Below are 20,486 nucleotides of genomic sequence, written 5' to 3' on the forward strand. Positions count from 1 at the left end.
TTAGCAGCGCTGCACTTGCCTTTCACTTCGTAGATCAAAGATGAGGTGAGGTGCTAAAAATGAGCTTTTTGTTTCCATTTTTGTTTCCACTGGGAGCCGAAATTGCAGAACTTTACTTAGGAGTCATCCCAACCTTTCCCAGAGCAGGTCAGCCCTGTGCTCCTCTCCCTGCCCAGCAGCCCAGGGATGATCCTGGACACATGGGGCACAGCTTAGATCTTAGTGCAGGCAGCAGAGCAACCCATATAGCCATGGGAGGAGAGCTGGAGTGTGGGTGCTGCACTCCATGTGGATGGATGGAGACCTCGCCCTGCAGGACCAGGGCCGGGACATTTGCATTGGCATCACTGGGAAGTTCAGACTGCAGAAAGAGTGGGATGACTGCATGGGATGGAGGCAAGGGTGCACAGCATGGCTTTTGTGACTTGAGGGCTGTTGTTCAAAAGCCCAAATCTGCTATCCAGCACCACCTAGAGTGCCATGAATCCCGTGGGACTGTTTTGCAAAGTGCAGTATTACCAGACATAAGTGTAGCAAAACCGGACTTACAGTTAATGAATTGAGTTGCCTGGGACCAGATGCTGATTTAAAAAAAAAGAAATTTTATGTAGTTGAAGGTGAATGCTGATTTGACAACAGAGCAGTTGATGTCCTTTATTTGCCCAAGTATTAACAGATCTCTGTTATATGATCACATAGCTATTTGAGTCGGAGGAAACTGTGCTAACCAGCCGTATGTCAGCCTGTGGTGTCTGCCAGCAGAGATCCTGCTCAGGGTGCCTGTGGGTTTGGGTTGTACTGCAGAGGTCCCTGCTTGGTGCACGGTGGCTGGGAGCTGTGGTTCCAGCACTTTAATAACGGTAATAATAAGCACTTCCATGCACTGGTAGAGCTATGTTTGACAGCTCTTGGGGACTATGGATGTGGCTTGTGTTGATAGTAGATGAGAGAATGTCAAAGGGAGATAAGACAAGAACATGCCTTGAAAAACAGTGAAAACCCAGTAATGTAGACAACTGTGGCCACAAATTTGTTTGCTGACCAACTGAAAATCTCACAGGAGTGTGTGTGAATAATTAAACATAGCAACAGCAATTTGTAGCCATTACAGTTCCATAAATAATTCAGAGAGTTCTCCACAAGACTCTTGTCTTCCCCTTCCTTGACATCGTGGCTTCCCCAGTCCAGTTTCTTCCTCCTCTTCTTCTCCCCCATCTTCTCCTAAATGCATACTGCAGGATATGCTCTGCTGGCTGATTTCTGGTGGCGGGGTGCTTGGAACCCTGATGTGGTTACACACGCTGTCATCTCCATTAGCACTGTGCTGACGTGGATTTGTCTGGTGCTTCTCTTCCCTTCATCCTCAGAAGCCCTGGTGAGGTTTCGTATTGGTGTGTACCTGGTGCATGCAGTTCCCAAGGAACAAAGTCACTCCTTGTGAAATGGCATTTCTTTGTGTTCCTCGCCCATGATGCAAATCCCTTCTCCCCTTAAGACATGTTTACCCACAGATGAAGAGCTGTGAAATTGGGTTTGGTAGTGTGAAAATGCTCACTCTGGTGTTCAGAGGCACATGTCACTGACCCTTTGTGAAGGTGTGGGTGCCCATGCCCTAGGGACATGTCCAGTGCCCTACTGATACCTGTCTTGTCAGGATGGGCAAATGAACCTGGACCTCCCCGGCAGTACTGATGTGAATGCAGAGAGTAAGGACTGCCACTTCCTCACCTGTCAGTGCAGCCTCACTCACAAGCAGTAAAAAATTCACCTCTCATTTCCAGAAGGGTACGAGGAAAATGTAATGAGGGTACTACAGGCTCAGAAGACAAGCACTCACGTAGCCTGGATTTGAGCTATCAAGCAGCTGGAGGCAAATGCCAGCTGATGAGAGCTGCTCTGTAAACAGGAATCATACTGTAATCTCTTGTCTCACGGATCGCATCCAGGGGACAGCCCAGGAAGCCTACTAGCAGCTGCCAACACCGCTCCGCATCAGGCAGGTTCCACGCACAAGGGGAGCCCTCAGCAGGGCAACAGCAATGAGTCATTGGAAAGCAGAAGACCTGCATGGGATTTTCTCATGGGAAAAACCTAGATCTGCCATCACCAAGGATGAAAACCTGGATTCCTTTTTGAAAATATCACGCATGATAAAAGCAGGGCACGCAAAGAGGGTGTATATACCCACGGCACCCTGGATTGGTGTATTGCAGTCTGAGATGTGCAGAGCAGGACATAGGGAAGATAACTTACGGAAATAAGCAGAGCCATACAAATACCAGAGTCAGGAGAGAAACTGCAAGAATTATAGCCGACACTTCAAAGTGAAGTGCTTGTACTAACAGCCCGATAGCAGTCCCTGTTTCAGAGTTGGGAGCACGTTGTCAGTGAAGCAGTGTGTTTTGATCTGCCGGTACGGTGTTTATGAAGAACTCAGTCTGCCCAGCCGTGCCTTTGCCCTAGTTCAGGGGCCCAGCAAAATGGAGCTGCATCTCCACCTGCCCCCATTTCGAATTCGTCAAACAAGTACACAAGTGGTTGTGCTGTTCCCATCCTGAAATGGCAGTGGGTGAAAGCAAATCCCAGGATCTCTCTCAAGCCTATCCTGCCAGGCTGGGTACTTTGCTCGTTGGCCTCTACAGGTATTGCTAAGGTGCTGTTGGTGATTTTATGCCAAAATCAGGCTAAAAATCAGAGAAAAGTCCAACACAGTGCCATATCCATTACATGTCATAGCATCATAGAATCACCGGGGTTGGAAAAGACCTCCAAGATTATCCAGTCCAACCAAGTAGCGGCTTTACAACTCAAAACTAGTGCAAGTATTGCTTCAGCAAGCAGTGACAGCAAAGCAGTAAATAAAACCAGAAATGGTATCTGCAGCTGTTTGCCATCGGAGGCTTCCCGTACTGCAGCTCTCCCAGGTGAGCTTGAAGCTGTCGGCACACATCAGTCAGGCTCTGATCTGAGGGGGAAACAGCTCCTTCTGTTCAGCGAAGGCAAGGGCTGCACGATCTGCAAACCTGGGTTGTTGGACATGGTCTTTTAAAGTGGGGAACTTGTTGTCAGTGCACAAAAAAACTGAGGTTGCAGGGACCTGTTTCGGAGTCCCTTGTGTCATTAAAAATAATCCCGCTGCCACAAAGCTCTTCTGACTGGGACCACGCGTTGAAGTCATTTGTTTTTGTGCATCCTTTACAATCAGACAGGTTTGAATAAGAAGAGCGTCTCCAAAGTTGCTGCCAATCTATCCAGGAAAATGGTAATCGTTTGCTTTTGGATTTTAGAGGGAACTGTGGTAATCATAGGCTCATTAAGGTTAGAAAAGACTGCTAAGATCATCTAGTCCGTCCATCAGCCCATCCCCACCGTGCCCCCTGACTGTGTCCCTCGCTGCCACATCTCCATGGCTCTTGAACACCTCCATGGATGGTGACCCCACCACTTCCCTGGGCAGCCTGTGCCGATAATCATTACATCGTCTCCCAGCAGATGTCTTTTGGGTTACTGTAGCTTAGTTTAAGCTGGTGGTAAACTTTAGTCCCCCAGAGTGTCACTTTTAGCCTGAGAGAAAGGGCTTTGCACAGGCTGTGTCATATAACGCAGTGCACGTAAATGAAATGGTCTGTGTTCTGTGTTCGGGTCTGGCCAAAGCAATCTGCTTCACTTCCCAAAGTTATGCGATGGATTGACTGACGGAATTAATATGGGGAGTGATACAGGATATTGGAACTCTTGTCAGTTTTTTGATTCTGCTTTTTTTTCCCAGCAGTAAAATGGATTTGTTCTGAAACCTGGAAAAGAAAGAAATAAACTTGGCAGATGTAGCCAGTTTATGATTTATTCTGAATTTGCAGCCTGATCCAAATGCCACTGAAGTCTGCAGAAATCATTTGGGGGATTTCAAAAGGAATCTCATCAGGCTCTTGATTAATATGCCGGGGAGCAGGGGTGTGCGTGGTGGGGGCCAAGGGAGCCTTGCAGAGCTCATCCTCTTTTTCTTTAGGGTTTGCATTCTCTCAGTGCACAGCCTTTCACGCAAGCCTCTCAGTGCTCCCTGAACCGCCTGTATTTGGATTAATAGGTAACAGTAGAGGCAGTGGGGAAGGCTGGCGCCATGTTCCATTTTACTGCCTCAAAGTGATGCGAGGAGGGACTGTGCTGCTGGCACGGGGCTGTGGGAACACACGAGGTCGGGACCAGGGCTGCTGCCCATCCCAGCACCTCATGCCTCAGCCCTTCAAACACGTGCCGGGCTCTGGTGCCACCCTCCAGATGAAGGGCACGTGGGATCTCAGCATCATGGGGCAGTGTAAGCATGCGATCAAGCACATTAACCTTGAAACAGCAATAAGTGCAGCAGAGTTTAGCATGTGGCGTCTTTTAACTTCACACGTATTTGCGTTGATTTCTAGGCTGGAAGATTTCCAGATTTTTCTAGGATGGGAAAGGCCACTGAGTTCTATATAAAACCGAAACAGGCTTTGCATCTTGATTTATTCCTAATCTTATTGCTGTGTGACAGGATCGGTTATCTCTCAAGGGGTGGTATTAATTAAGGTTTACAAAACATTTTGCAATTCTTGGGGAAAAAATGCATCACGGAGCTCTGCTCTTACTGGAGCTATTTATTACGTGGCAGCCGATACTGCCTGTAAATGTCTGTGATTGTGTTCCAGTGTAAGTCGTGAACTTCCAAACTCCTTTGGAAAAGCTGGTCTTCAAAAATCTTATTTTTCTTTCCCCCTCCCCCTTAAAGTGGGAGGGAATCGCAGATGATCTTTCACATGGTTCTTCCAACACCCAGTCATTCATCAGCACAGACTTAAAGATAATAAACTTTTTGTTTCAGGCAATTACTTAATCTCGACAAACTCCTGTGTTAAGCAGGGCTATTAACTGAGCAGGCCATAAATCAGCGGGCTGCCAGGTGGGTGAGTCTCCTGAACTGCAATCACTCTTCAGGACCTTCCAGAGACCCCTTCCCGTCTTAAGCACCCTCATTACACAAGCAGCATGCTAACAACCCACACTTTGCATGAGCTGCCCAGAGAATCCATTGCAAGCTGCACCGGGACCATTTTTAACACCAGTTGGAACATCTTCAGACCAAGGCAGGATGATACATAGCGGTTATTAGCCTGCACCCAAACCACAGCTGGGTGAAATAGATAACTTTCTCACCCCCTGCTCTTCAGCCCTTGTGCTCGGCTGGGAGCAGAGTGCTGTTGCAGGCATGGAGAAAAGCCACTTCGTGTGCTGTCCTCTCTGTCTTTGTGTGCTAGGAGTGCTTTGGGGACTGATGTCAGTGAGCGTGGAACCTCCCCACATCCCTTTTTGTAGGCCACCAAGATGCTGAACACCTGGGTGTAAGTGCAAGCAAAATACCCAGCTCGGTTTTATCGTGTCTCTAGCAGAAAGCAGACTTACTTCTTTGCTTCCATTTCCAGAAAGTACTTCGGTCACAATGCACAGCAGGCTCCATATGGGGTTTTTCCAGACTTGATTTGTTCGATTTTGCAAATGGTATAAACAGACCTTTCATATGGAGGGGAAATTTTTCAAGCTACTGCCTATAGGAACGGTTTGATTTCGGTTTGTTTTAGTGCCTGGAGGAGCATATGCATAAAGAAAGCAAACTTGCTTCTGTGGTTTGGATCGGGGAGGCTCGAAATGCCAGCGCTGAGTTTGAAGCACAGCCTGCTCCTGGAAGACCAAGGAGGGCTTTGTGGCAGGATGGGGCCGGGTGTCCCTGCAGTGGCAGTGGGCAGCTCTGCAGTGGCAGGGACCGTGCTGGTAGGTCTGTGCCCGGGGCGGGCTGGCGTGCCCGCTCTTGTTGGCACAGCACCTGTGCTTGCACAGCATTTAAACATGTGCCTGGGCGTTCTTCTCTAAGGCTGCTTTCCAGCTCCTGCAAGTTGTGCCGGCTGCTTGTGCCAACAGCTCCTGGTGCACTGTCACACCTGGGCAAATCCATCTGTCCTGATGGATATGAAGCTGTACAGTGTGCACATACTGCATTGGGCGCGGACTGGAGCGCAGAGGGTTCTATCTGAACACCAGGATGAACTTCTTTGCTGTGTGAGTGGCTAAGCAATAGCACAGGTTGCCCATGCAGGCTGTGGAGTCTCCTTGGAGAGTTTCAGAATGTGAGCCTGGGTACCCTGCTTGTGGTAGCCCAGCTTGGGTAGTGGCTGGACCTGATGGCTTCCAAAGGTCCCTTCCAACCTCAACCTTTCTGTGATTTTGTGATTTAGTTTCAGCCCAGCATTACCATACGCATCTTTTGGCCATCCCTGGAGGCACTTGAGGTCTGTGCCATGAGCGTGGAGCTCACTCAGCTGACCACCAGCCTTCAGGAAGGGCACACTGCGTTTCAGCTCAGGGCCACACAAAAGCAGCCTGTCCAAAGTAACAGTGGCTTGTTGGAGGGATGAATGGCCAAGGGAAGTCAAGACAGTTGCTTTCAGCAGTAGTGGGACTGGAAGTGGTGGCTGGACTGCAACCTTTGCTCATTCTTGCCGCCTTTGCTCATTCTTGCACCAGCAATGTCAAGGTAAACTGGTTGAGGAAGTCGATTCAGCCAAAAACCCATGCAGTACAATTTCAGGTGGTTAGTTTTCAGCTGGATGAGCTCCTTGAGCTGGCTGGGTGTGGGATTGCCATTGCCACCTCCAGGGAGGGGTGTGAGTGCGTGGCTGGGGGTGAGGCAGGCTCCATCTGTGTGCTAAAGGCATCCCCCTCAGTAATCCTGCTAATAGGGATTCAATTGGGATGACGCTTATGAGTAAGCTTCAACTTGCATGAGTGGAAGGTACAGCCAGAGCTCTACTAGACTTACTGTCAGATATGAAGTGTAATTCAGAGAGCATTCTCCCTCCTTTTTCATTTACCATTTTTGCTCTCTGGTTCTCATGGATTTGTGATTGACAACAGTCTGAGGCTGTTGAACCACTCCATCCTTATTCATGTTGCCTGTGGAGATTCTGGGCTTGGATGCAACCAAGGTGTGCGATGGTGCGTCCTCTGGAGCTACTGCTCCTCCTGGTTACTAATGCCAGACTGTGCTTTCTCCGTAACACCTCCATCTAATGGCAAATTACAACCTCTCCTCATATATGGATGATCAGAAGCAGTTGCACTTCTGAGGGCTGAGGAAAGTTTTGCTTGCATGCAAAGTCAAGCCCCAGAGCAGTTGAGCTGTACAAAGCAGCACAGCTGCCTCCACAAAACACGTGAAGGGATGCGGTTCCTGCTGTGATGTGAGCCTTAATGTGAAGATGCTGCTGTGAAAGTTTGCCATTCATTGGCCCGATCCCAGGACACTCAATGGCAAACTCCATTGGTCCATCTTTTTTGGAAATGGCCGCATCAGCTGGAGGCCCAGGTAGTCATTAGGATGCTTCTGGCTTCCACGTGAGCAGGATGACAACAACAAGGAGAAAACTTCTCCCTAAACTCATAGGGAGTGTTTTTGAGGAATCTATGTGTTTGCATAGATGCTCTTCAGATCCTGATTTTTCCCCTGCAGCGGGCACACAGGCCATCCCCACGCAGGCTGGCACAGCTAAGCTACCAGCTGCTTGGCCCCTGCACCCCAGGTGCCTTCCTGCCTGCTGGGGACGGGTTTTGTTCTTCTCCCATTCTCTCACAGCAGCTGCTGGAGAACAAGCCCCAAGGACCCATCTGGCCCTCTGAGCTTCCCGGGCCACGTGCTTTCTCGACAAAGCAATGGTGGTTGTGCTGTAGTACAAGAGTTACATTATAAAACTGCGACTTGCTAGCAAAGCAAACTGCCTTTTATTTGCTGGTACTGCCTTTCTCCCTTTAGAATTGCAGCCATGGCTGCTCCACAATGTAGCCTCAGATCGAGTCAGTCTAGAGGGCTGCTTTTTTCTTTCTCTTCTTTCTTTCCTTTTTTTTTTTTTTTTTTTTTTTCCTTTCCCCTCCTCTGCTTTCTGGAGGAGTTGGCACAGCCTGGTGTTATTAGGACATAAGCCAGCTTGTTCTAGTGGAATTTCCTGTCTGATTTTAATTTCCCCCTCATTTTTTTTTTCCCCCCTCAAAGTGAGACAGAAAAGCTTTTTAATTGCACTGCCGTAGGTTGGCCTTTCGGGATATTATTATTCTTATTAAGTACTTCCTGTTGGGATGCGGCACATGAGAAGTACCCAGGATCTCGGTGCAGTCAGGGCTTGCGGCCGCCTTGTTTGTTAATAACCGTCAGATTGGCAGCATCCTCAGGATACATCTTGGCATGACAGCCGGGCAATTAAGTGATTTTCAAGGCTCTCAACATTTGCAGCTCAGGACCTGTGGAATTAATAAGCTGCATTAAGCCTTCTCGGTTTTGTTTTCTGCTGTTCAGTAGCTGCGGCTCCTCATTCATCTAACAGAAAGCCAGTCTCAGTGGGAAACACTCGCTCTGGCAATCAGCGTGGAGGTAGGAAGGTGCTGTCACACTGCCGACAGTGCGTTTTGTCCCAGAGAAGAATCCAAGGCCTGCTTAGCAGAAAAAGTCTTACAAAATTATTTTTGATTTCCCAGAAAGTGAAAATTCTCAGCAGTCAGTTTCAGAAGCTTCAATCGGACGAGAGGGAATGGCCTCAAGTTGCACCAAGGGAGTGCCGGGTTGAAATATTCCTCAGAAAGAGTGGTGAGATATTGGCACAGGCTGCCCGGGGAGGTGGTGGAGTCACTGTCCCAGGAGATGTTCGGGAACCATGGAGATGTGGCACTGAGGGACGTGGGCAGTGGGCAGTATCAGTGGTGGGTGGCCGGTTGGACTGGATGATCTTAGAGATGTTTTCCAACCGGAATGATTCTGTGTTGGCAGGTACTGTTGTAATAATGTCACTTTGCAAGTTCGTCACTTGCACGTTCTTCTTTTGTTCCAGAATACAATCGATCATTGCCCATTCTGGGCTCTTTTGGGCCATTTCCAACAGCAGACACAGTTTGCTGGAAGATATTTTCTGACCAAAAACCATTCCGCTCCCAACCTTCTGGCAACTCAGGCTGTTTAGGTCTGAGGATGATGGCGGTGGCAGCAGTGCTGCTCTGGAGACATCGCTGGTTAAGGCACTGTGGAAGACCAGAGGAGCCTCAGTGCCAGGCAGACCTGGGCACCCTCCTGCGGGTTTCCCCATCTTTCACCTTACTCATCCTTCTCAGATGGATAAAGAAAATAAGAGTTTGTCCCTACAGGGCTGCCGCATAGCAGTAACCTAAAGACTCCAGGAATCCTTGTAGAATAATAAATAATACATGGCTTTTATTCACAGATGCCCTCCTGAATGTCTTAAAATACTTGCACGTAGCTGTCTGCAGGCTTCAGAAAATCTCTATTTTCTCACCAAGAGGCCGAGTGTCCCACAGCTGAACGATTTGAGTCACACCTGAGGCGTGCTGCTAAGCCAGCTCCCTGCTGGTAGCACCTCACCGGGGTCCCACTGTCCTCACATCCCTGCCATGCCCTGGCCAGGAGGTGCCCCAAGGGAGCGGTGGTGACCCAGGCAAGAGACAGCAGCTGAGGGATTTCAGGGTTTGATTTCTTAATGATAAGAGTCATCTTTGCTGTAGAAAATGTCAATGAACTCTTGCATTTTTAATCTGAATTTTCCATGGAGAGAGAAAGGCCATTTTTAGCCTCGCCTGTAATTGTTCTGACTCTTTTGCCCAGGAAAGGACTGACAGGTTTAATGTCCCCAGTGACAGTCTTGCAGTGCAGAGGAGGAAGCTGAGAAGCCCTGCTGGGAGCTTCAGGAAAGGGCAGGTGTGGACCTGAACAAGACTATCTTACTTCCATTTGTGCCTCTTGAGTTCTTGAGCTGGGAAGAAATAAACGTATGTGGGATTGAGCCACTGGGCTGGCCAACTCCGTGGGCCACCTGGGACCTGCCAAAGGCTCCTGGGAGCGATTTGTTGTCTTACAGCTTTTGTGACAGGTTTTATTACACAGGCAAACCTAGAAATGTGCTTTCTTCTGTGTAAAATAAGCATGGCATCCCCATGGGCACCCATCCTTAACTTTGTACTCTCCTCTTCTCCGTGCCCATGCCTCCGTTCCTCTGAGTGGAAAGTCGTTAAGTCACATGGACTCTGTCCTGCAGGTGCTTTGAGGTGTTGGTGATACCATTCTTGATTTGAGGCTTTTTTTTTTTTTGTGGTTTTATAGATGAAGAGAAGCAAGACTTTTTTTTAATCAAAGACATGGTCTGATTGTTGCATGGTCCTGTTTGGAGCCAGGAGTTGGACTTGATGGTCCTTAAAGATCCCCTTCAACTCAGGATATTCTGTGGTTCTATTATTTGTTGTTTTCTTTGCATGTATCTGCATCCCAGTCTCCTCCCAGCACCCCTACGAGGCAGTTACCATTACTTGAGCCATTACTGGTTTTCTTAACAGCATAGAGTGTTTTTCTCTTTACTGCCCGCCTGAATGGGACACTTGGCTTTTGCTGTGCCCGCGGTTACACTAAGCACGTTACCCCCTCCAGCATGCTAAGGTGTTGTCTAAAAAATGACTTTGTAAATCAGGCTAGCACCACCTTCCTTCATTATGTGTGTTAGAAGGAGAAAACTGATTGTAGGTTCTGCTGGATGGGAACAGCAAGTTGGATGTGCTTCAGAATGGTGCGTGGGTGCACTGGCTGGAACCTACCTCCCATTTGTCCTTCCCTTAATGTTCATAGCACACCAGAACAAGTCTTCTCTGTTATTTTACCCGTAAAGTTCCTCTTTTATTGTTACCAAAGCCACTGAGCAGGTAACAATAAATAAAATGGTGAAATAATTAACCAATATTAATTGCAGTATGCTATATGGAAACCAAACCAAATACTAACAAGCCAAACAAAAGAAAAGCATAAAGCATGCACAGTGCAGCCTTGTTTACAGTGCTGTCTGCCGGAGTCATTATACACGTTGATATAATAATACTGAGCACTTAATTACCGCATCGTTTTTAAAGCGCTGTATAAACATTAACCAAACCTCTGAGGTAGGGAGGTATTATTATCTCCGTTTTAAAGAGGGGAAATTCTGACACGGAGAGGTTAGTCAGTAGTTGGGCATTGTGGGGCAGGCTGGAGTGAAGGCTGCAGCCTCTCGGCCGGTCCAGACTGCGCTGTGATTTTGGAGACTGCAGAAGCACTGAGGATGGCTCTACCTGGAACACGGCACTGCCACCTGAGGAGGGCGGCTGTCCCTCGACACAGCTCTGCACTTTGCAAACATGCAGACTGGAGTAGCCAGCAGCCGCACGGTTATCTCTTCTTGGAGGTAAGCGCACGCTCGGCTCCTTTTGCGAAGCAGCAGAACGTGGAGGCTCAGCTCTATGGCAGCGCTTGGTGGGGCTGGGAGGCAGCAGCTGCTGCGTGGTGGCGGTGGGAATGTCTGTCCCTGCAGAGCAGTCACTGTTCAGCGGTAGCACATGACTTCATCCGAGGAGAATCCCACAGGCTCACCAGTGTGATCTGCTCCGTCATGTTTCTGTGACCCAATTTTCCCCATTCTTTGTCTCGGACCTTCCCTGACCCCAACCCTATTATCTCTTCCAATAATTCACCCGGGCCATTATTAATGGTGCATTAACTTCGGCTGTGCTTTCAGCAAAGATGTTTTTCTTGCGCTTATTCATTCGCTCAACTCACTTAAACAGCGAGATTATTATTCCAGGGATGTCACATAAACACAAAACCATCTCCCTTGCTGACACCTATGGCCCGAGGCACTTTGCTGGATCCAAGCACAACACCGGATGACCCAAGGGGCTCCGGGAGCCACCCACACGCTCAGAGATGGGTTCCCCACCCCATCCAGAGCCCACCAAGCCCAGTGCAGCTCCAGTGGGAAAAAGATCACAGAATGAAGGCTGTGGAGCAGAGCACATTTTGCAGTTTGCTGTTTCAGAATGGACGTGACTTTTGCCACCGCAGAGTTGTTGGATGCCAAAATGCATCTCTCTAAGTTAGGGACTTCAAAAAAGCATCTTCTAGGACGTCCTCTTCTCAGTTTTTCTGGATTAGCTGCTTGTGCAAAGCTGCTAATGACACCGTAGCATTAGGATCATGTGAGCTGTTGTCTGGCGTTTTTCTCCCATTAATCCAAATCAATCCAATGCCGCAGGGCTATGAAGCCTTTTTCAGATAGAGTTGTGTTTTCTACCTGCTGTGGTTGAGGTTTGCTCTGGAACCTGCTGTTTGTTTGACTGTGGGCAAGTACTTTATTCTGTACCAGCCCTCAGTGAGTGAGAAAGGGCTGGGACTCAGTGCGTGTGAGCATTTGATTCTCTTCCTAAGGAGCTTTGTGAGTCTTGGCAAGGCATCTTGTCATCCCTGTATGAAGCTTGTGTTCCACGCGTCATAAATATCACAGGAAATCAAACCAAGAGGGTTCTCAAGAGGTCAACATTGGTTTTTCCCACTTTCTAAGATAGATGGCTTTGTGAAATTGTTGGAAAAAAGTATTATAAGTACTGAATTATTCTATCAGCAGTCTTCTATGTTTTTCTTCAACTAATGACTTTCCCTTTAGGTAAGCCTCCAGGAGCTCTGAATGTACTGGATAGCATGGGAGATGTGGGGTCACCTCTGGGTGCCTCCAAACCCTGGTTGTGCCGCAGCACTCAGTTGCAGGTGGGAGTTGAAGATGTCCTTTAAGTGCATGCATGGATTACCCCATCTGAGTCTGTCCCTGCCTCTGGGGACTGCACTTAGTTTTCAGGAGGAAAGGTTTTGCAGATTATTTTTTACAAAGTTGGACTCGATGATCCTTTTTGGTCTCTTCCAACTCAGAATATTCTATGATTCTATGAAAGTGAGCCACAAATGAAACCTGATTCAGTGGTACGGGGTCTGATTTCTTTTCTTCTGCTGCCTTTTTTTAAGCGGTTACATGTGGAGGTTGAAGTATTTGGAATATAAAAAGTTTGTTTGACCCATCCCAACTCTTCTTTTTGGGCTTAAAAAGAGGAGCTTCTGTGGGTGCTTTGAGAACGTCTCCTTTGCTCGCTGCACAAACCCCTGCAAGCCGTGTGTGTTTTTCTTGAAGCACAGGTTTATCTGCAGAGATAATCAAAAGCCTGCATCATCCTCAAAAAATGCCTGTTTCTGCTGCCTCCCTCCCTGATTCCTGGGATTTTCGGCAAAGGGACATCCCCTTTAAACGTACATTTCTGCTTCATATCTCTCCCCTTTGAAGCCAGAGGGCTGGCTGGCCTTTGAATAGGCGAGGATGAGAATAGAACAGTGGGAGGTCCGTGTCTTGCTCATAAACCTTGGCCAGAAAATCAGCCCTGACAAGTGGGGACAGGTAGCAGCGTCTCCCCCTAATCGAGCGATGCGGCGGAGCAGACGCGTTCCTGCAGGAGCTGGGGGCAGGTGGGGCCTCCCAGCCTCATCGGTGTGTGTTCACCCCAGAGCTGCATGCCACAGCTTAATGAGGAGCCATGTTATTTCTGTGTGAAACACCCTGTTTTTCCATTGGCTCTACCCTTTGTGTGCTGCTTTGATTTCTTCACGGGATCACTGAATGGCTTAGATTGGAAGGGACCTTAAAAATCACCCAGTTTCAACCCCCCTGCTGCAGGCAGGGTTGCTGGCCAGTAGGTCAGGCTATACAGGGCCTCATCCCAACCGGACCTTGAATATCTCCAGTGTTCCAAAGAACACTTCTTTGTTTTTCTTGTCCTTTCTCGAGCTTTTTTTCTGTTGTCCCAGAGCTCACACAGAGGGGGGATGTCACTTTGTGCCTTCCCTTAGTGGTGCACCCTACCAAGGGGCTTGGCGTGGCCCTGCTTCTTCCTGGGGGAAAGCTTTCTCCTGCTAAGAGCTTCCTTGCGCTGTGTAAAACAATCATCATTAGTACTAATTGGGCAGCTTTGGGGTTAAATCTGCAAAGATTGCTTGGGTTTAGTAAATCCTCTGCCACCACAAGGCAGATAATACTAAACAAAAGATCGCCTTGATTAGATTAAAATTGGCAAATTCATTGCCCTAATCATCGTATCACCCTTCTCATGGCTATTCAGGAATACATCAACGTGACTTACTTGAAGTAATTGAATATAATTGTCTCTTTAACTCTTATGTGTAAAGCATCCATCTTTGTTAGCGGCATACGCTGCTGTCCTGCTGCCAGCTCGCCCTCTTCATCAGGAGGGGTGGGAATGAGAAGCAAGGCAGGGATGATGTTCATGAATTGGAAGCTGATTGCCTATAAAACCATTCATTATTCCTGACTAAGCACCTGGAAGAGGAGAAAAAGGAGCAGCACTGGCGGTGGTTGGTTTTGTCGCTGCTCCCAGGGTGGGTAGCAGAGGAGGGACCCGAAGTGGGACAGCACAAAGGGAGGTCACCCAAAGCAACCCATCCCTGGAAGGAAGTGAAATTGCTGAGTGCCACCATTCAAATAAGTTGCAATGCCAAAAACAAACCAACCGTGCTTGTGGGAGGCAGGAAATTTGTGGAAATTTTTCTTCCATTAATAATCAGATGTGCAAGGAGGGAGGAATTCTTTTCAGATGTTGTTGTACCAGCAGATAGCTAGGAACAGAGGCCAAGCAACAGGCACCCTGTGTTTTCTTATCCGCAGCTCTCCTGAGTGACTGGGAGATCTTTTTGTACTAAATTTTTGATATTGCTACAGCAATTGGTCATTTAGTAGTAGGTAGTTAGAAAACTAACTACTAAAGGTGTCTAAAGGCGGGCTATGGACAAGGACAGACTCTTTATCAAGGTCTGTTGTGATAGGACACGGGGAAATGGTTTTAAACTACAAGAGGGGAGATTTAGATTGGCTATAAGGAAGAAGTGTTTTACAGTAAGGGTGGTGAGGCACTGGCACAGGTTGCCTGGAGAGGTAGTGGATGTCCTGTCCTCGGAGACAGTCAAGGTCGGGCTGAATGGGGCTCTGAGCACCTGATGGAGCTGCAGGTGTCTCTTCATTGCAGAGAGGTTGAACTAGATGACCTTTAAGGGCTGCTTCCAATTTAAACAACTGTGCGGTTGTATGATTCTACAAAAACAAGACATAACTTGCCTTGCTTTTAAGAGATTCAGCACTTGAGCCATTGCTTTTAATGGCTTTGCCAATTTTTGGCGAGTTAAACTGGTCAAGATAAGGGCTGTGTAACTAAAATACCACCCCAGTGCCCAGCAGTATCAGCCCATCACCTTGTACCTCCCTGCCTTTTGTGGCTACCCAGCCCTGGACCTGCCCCATCCAAGCAGTGTCACCACCCTATTTTGAGAAGATGCCAAACCTGACCCATAGGCACTCCAGCAGGGTTATGCAGGTAGGCACCGGGAACGCAGGAGAGTCCTTTCTCCTTCGGGTTTGTTTTCATGAGCTCTCTATGGAATGAGTGCTGCTGGAAGCCCAGCTCTGGCTGGTGAAAGTGTTTGTGATGTTTGGTGAGTGGCTGTGCTGGGACAGTTTGTGGCCATGCTAGAAGTAAAGCCCCTGTCCTGGGAGCAGAGCAGGGATGCCCTGGCCCTACAGAGGGTGCCCTGGGCATCAAGACCTCCTTGCCCCTCTTCTCTGATCTCATGCACTGTGTCTAGAGGACAGCGGTGTCTCTGAGGAGGAGGGAAGCAGCTCCTGGTCCCTGCCAGCCTGGGCAGTGGTTCGGGCTGAGTGTGGTTTGGGAGAGTAGGCACTGCTGTGCTTCTGACCTGGAAAAACACTGGCTGCCCTTTAAAGTGAAGTGTCCTCACATAAGGGATCATCCTTGACTGGGACGAAGAAAGAGCGAATCTCCCTCCTGCCAAAGCAAATCCTAAAGGATGCGAGTTTATTCTCTGCCTGAGCTGCTTTTGGGGGAGGAGGGGAGGGGAGCAGAAGAGGGGAAGCAGCTAACAGTTACCCTACTGTGTCCTGACATCAGGCGAGCTGCAAAAATGCTCCCAGTGTATCGGGGCGTGCACGGTGCCAGCCCTGCGCCGGAGCACGGAGCGTGAGGCTGCTGCGGAGCCTTAAATACTTTCCAGCCCGACTGCCTTAGCCTAACGCCTTTCAGCGCTGTTGGCAGGAGCCTTGTTTGTGTGCAGGCTCTCACCTCTCCCACTGCCGCGCCTGTGCCGTGTGTGCTTGGGGACTGAGTGCTGCGATGGGGGCAGGAGCTGCAGAGCTGGGGGCTGACACGCAGGGAAGGACGTGCGTGGGGATCTCTCCCAAGGGAAGTGCAAGAGGAGCGCAGCCTGGCTGGATGGGGTCAGCGTAGCTCCACGGCAGCTGGACTCAGAAGGGTGAAAGGCTGAATTTGAAGGCTGATAGAAAAAGAGTTGGGCGCTGCTGGAGTTTGCTCAGCATCAGCGAGAGATTCAGCCCAAGCTTTGGCGCTTGGCTTTCGGATGGTGCTCTGCAGAGAGATGCTACCTGTCACAGAGGCAAGTTGTGGTTCGATACCAGCGGGGGCTGAGCCTCTGTTAATGGTGTTTCTTTGGCTTCAGTAATTTTTACAGGAAAGGCCCAGTGTAGTTGGGGGTGGTGGGAGAAATAACCTGATGAATTTTCCATCGCCTCGACTCACTCAAGTATTCTCGCCGTTAACTTTTGGGGTCAATAATAAATATTAAAACCTGTAGATTTAATAAGTCAATGTAGGTGTTCTCTGCCTTTTGAGACCACTTTATCTTTCCATCAAAGATGAAACAAGCTTCTCAAATGAATAAAAAATAGGGCCTCAAGTGATTACAAGCGCAAGCAATTTGGGCTCCTCTCTTAGAAGCTGGCAGTAGGCACTTCTGAGCCACTTCTGAATGCCTTCATGGTTTGCATTAGTGCTGCTCTCGCTGTTGATTTTTAGGTAAATGTTTCCAGACCTTCAGCAGAGGTGCTCGCTGCCACTGCGGGCGCGGGGGACGGCGTGGGTCCCGGTCCCGCCAGGCTCCGTTGAGTCTGATTTGCGCTGCAAGTCTAGTTTTCCTTGGTGCTTCCTATAATCTCCTCGAGTTCAAAGAGCGCTTAGCTGCTTGTCTTTGTCAAAAACCCTGTTGGAGATCTTTTATGTCGAAGATGTAGGATTTCTCCGCATGACTTTGATTATTTATTCATTCCACTTCTCTGGTGTATGATAGCGCTGATATCATGAAGACCCCTTGTCTTGCACTGCTCTTGCTCTGAAATTCATGGAGATTTAGTGCCTTTGAAATTGTTTTAAAAGGAAAGGAAAAGTTTTTGAAGTCCCTTTTTTCTTCTTCTTCTTCTATTCCCCTCCACAGTGCCGCAGCACATTTTTCCGGCCTTCCACGCTCCTTTGCCCATTGACATGCGCCACCAGGAAGGACGATACCATTACGAGCCTCACTCTATCCACGCTATCCACGGGTAAGTCTCACACCTCTGCTTCTGAGCCTTGCTGTGGCCCCGTCTGCCCACCCTGTATCAAATTCCATTCCTGAAGCATGGGGCACTCAGTGCCCTTTGGGTCATACAGCGCCGTTAAACCTATAGAAGTGCTGTGTAGCTCCGGGACAGGAGTCCTGGAGATGGGGCTGGCTTGTGGTTTTGCACCCATGGTGTTTCTCATGTCATAGCGTGCCTTTCTGACACCATCTTGGTGAAACCCAAGCACTGCTACCTCCGTACCGTTTCAGGAAAGGGTAAAAAGCTGCCAGGTGTGCCATACATCAGTTTTATTTCATGGGACTTTAGTGTGGACAGGCTGAGTGATACTGGTGTCTACATGCTGTCTAGATGGGCAGGACCATGGGTTTTGACAGGGTCCTCCTCATGAGATCCCACAAATGCTGGCCAGGGGCTGTGCCCAGGTTGGGGGAATGACATTGGTCTCCTAGTCCATGTCTCCTAGTCTCCTAGACATGGCAACCCAATGGTCTTTGGAGAGTGGTGAGGACACGTTTATAGAGAGATTTGGGTTCACCTCCTATGAATTTTGAGCAGGCAGGAAAGGAGCCAGCAGGGAAGTGGGTGGGAGGATGTGGTGGCCATGCGGCCAGTGGGTTTTCTCATCCCTGAAACACGCCATCCCCCATGGGAGGTGAGGGACAGCCTGATGGGTTGGCGGTCTCATGGCTCCCAGAAATCTTTCACGCTATGATGGAAACCTGTGGGCAGGTCCCAGGGCATTCAGCATAGGAGAACCCACAAGGGCTAAAAACAATTTGTGGGAAGGGAAAGCGAAGCAGGTCTCATCACTTCAAAACTCTCGTTTGTTCCCTCTGTTGTCCCCAAAGATTAGATGACCTCCAGAGATCCCTTCCATCCCCTATGATTTTGTGATTCTCTGCTCTGCGGCTTTGCAGGGCTGTTTGCAGAGCCATGCTTTCTCTGGATGGGTGCGAGTGGGGGAGCAGCCTCTGGGAGGCAAGAAAGGAGACAGCAGCAGCCATGAGATCTGTGGAGTCCTACGGCTGCAAGGGCTTTATTCCACTTCCAAAACGCTGCAGGAAAAAGTGATAGGGCATTCCCCTGGATGCTAGCAGGAGACAAGTCGTCTTTTTGGCTGACAGTCAGCTTGACTAGATGTTTAAAGGGGCAGAAAAGTTCCTTCCACGCTGTGTGCAAAGGGGAAAAAAACAGAATGGGTCGCTCATGTGAGTAGGCAAAACTGGGGGGGTCTGCGGAGATTAATGAAGCAGTTCTGAGCTTGCCTGCACGTACATGCAGAAATTGCAGAAAAAAAAAAAGAACATGGATTAATTAAAAAACGTACTAGGAGACAGATAATAAGCTAGAGCTATGGCTAAGACAGCACACGCTGACTTCTGAAAGGGACATCTTTTAAACTGTAGTTAGGAGAGAGGATAGCAGATGCTCAGATGTTTGGCATGGGTCACTCACGCACCCCAAAAAGCTGGATAAAGTCAGTGCTGCTGCAGCATGGCTAGGTCTGTCTTCTCCCTGGACTGGCACTTTGGGAACCGTGCAGAGACCATGCTCCCATTCAGTGCTGGTGCTGCACCTTTCCTGGGCACCACAGCGGTGATTTTGGTGGAGTCACGGAGCAGGAACCAGCGGCCCTGTGAATTATATCCTCTGGCAGGTCAGGCGTTCAGCTCACCTGCACCAATGTTAATACTCTGCTGTCTTAGCAGTGGCTGAGTTTGTCTGTCAGGGAACCAAGAGTGTCCTGTGTAGGATCTGCGAGGAGTTGTTAGTATATTCCTACTGTCCTTATTTGCAATCCTTCACCTTCCCAGCAGCAGCTTTCACAAAAAATAACTCTGAGTTACTGAAGGGAAAACATGGTTGTTGGTCTTAGAGGAGGAAACGTAGCTTTCTTGGGAACTGCATATACGATAACCTTATTACTTGGATGTTGTGTTGAAGGGTGCTGGTGTGAATGGTGAAGCATCAAAGCAGAGCAGCTGACTGTTTCTTGGCCATGTATTTTTGTGCAGTCTTCAGTGACATTTCTGGAGCTACAGAAGGTAGCAGGCTTGTTGAAAACAACTTAGACTGAAATGTCAATTGCAACTTTTGTGAGCATGCAAGTGCATACATGTGTCAGTCCTGTCCTGGGCCTTATTCTGCTATCAATTAGAGAGGGCTTTTCTGCAGCTAAAGCAAAGCCTGTGCTTTAGGATCAAGGGAATGCAACTTCAGTCTGGCTTTCTTTCCCAAGTGCATAACCACACTGGGAAAATCCTCACCAGCTGTGGAGTTAGTCTCTTGTCCATTTTTCCTCTTTCAGTTTTGTCGGCAAACGTTTCAACCTGATCTCCTGCCCTTTCCTTCTTTAGATTTTGTTCTACTTCTCTTTTGTCTTCCCCTTCTCCCTCCTCCAGTTTCTGTTCTAGATACCACAAACTAAATAGATACCGCCCTCCTCACTAGAGGATATCCAGTATGAAATCACTCAGTACATGTTAATGAAGCTGGGCTAGGGTTTGCTTAGCAGTTCTGTGCCCCTGTCTGGATAGGCTCGGCTGGCTCTGTGAGTACAGATGCACTTCTGTAAATTTGTACCCCTTCCCAGAGGTGCAGAAACCCATTCTTCTCCTTAAATTAAATAACATTGAGGAATAATGTATGTTTTTACTCTAGAAAATTGTGGTAAATGTTTGGAAGACAGTTTGTGTTACTGAGTTTTGGCTTCATGATTAATGTGATCAGTGCTTGACAGAGAGCCCCCAATTCATCAAGCCCATATTCTAGCTGTCTGCTGTCTTGCTGGTACCAAATTTATCTAATTACATGAACACTGCACAGCAAATTAAGTGTAGTCTCATCTGTTGCTAACTATGGGGTCTTATTACTTGCCTGCTGCATTATGTCAAAGGTTTGTTTCTTGATTGCTTGATGTGACACGGCTGCGTTCCCCCACGTCACTGTTTGCTTTTGGCCTAATGAGAACATAAGTTGTTTTATCCTAACTGGAGGGAACTCATCTGCGAGGCTCTCCTGAGCAGCACAAGCTTTGGAACCCTTTTCTTGAGAATATGGATGGGAATATGGAAAACTCAAGCAATAAAAGATCCACGTGCAAAGATGGGTCTGAAAGATGTTCTGCGTTTCTGC

The 20,486-nt window shown here is 48.4% G+C and overlaps 1 protein-coding gene across 10 annotated transcripts in view; it reads left to right on the top strand.

Moving 5' to 3' along the window:
• The window catches only part of GLI2 (GLI family zinc finger 2), a 184,009-nt gene that overhangs the window by 103,994 nt on the left and 59,529 nt on the right, over positions 1 to 20,486 (top strand). For 8 of the 10 annotated variants that reach the window (XM_025152142.2, XM_046943465.1, NM_001271901.2 and 5 more), the window contains one exon: positions 17,225 to 17,330. The exons of 1 other annotated variant lie outside the window; for it this stretch is intronic. In XM_025152142.2, the coding sequence (XP_025007910.2) occupies positions 17,225 to 17,330 (106 nt within the window). Of the gene's footprint in view, positions 1 to 17,224; positions 17,331 to 20,486 lie in introns of those variants that run through there. One more of the 10 variants, XM_046943466.1, reaches the window with a different exon arrangement.

Source organism: Gallus gallus, chromosome 7 (assembly GCF_016699485.2).
Source record: "Gallus gallus isolate bGalGal1 chromosome 7, bGalGal1.mat.broiler.GRCg7b, whole genome shotgun sequence".
NCBI classification, from domain to species: domain Eukaryota; kingdom Metazoa; phylum Chordata; class Aves; order Galliformes; family Phasianidae; genus Gallus; species Gallus gallus.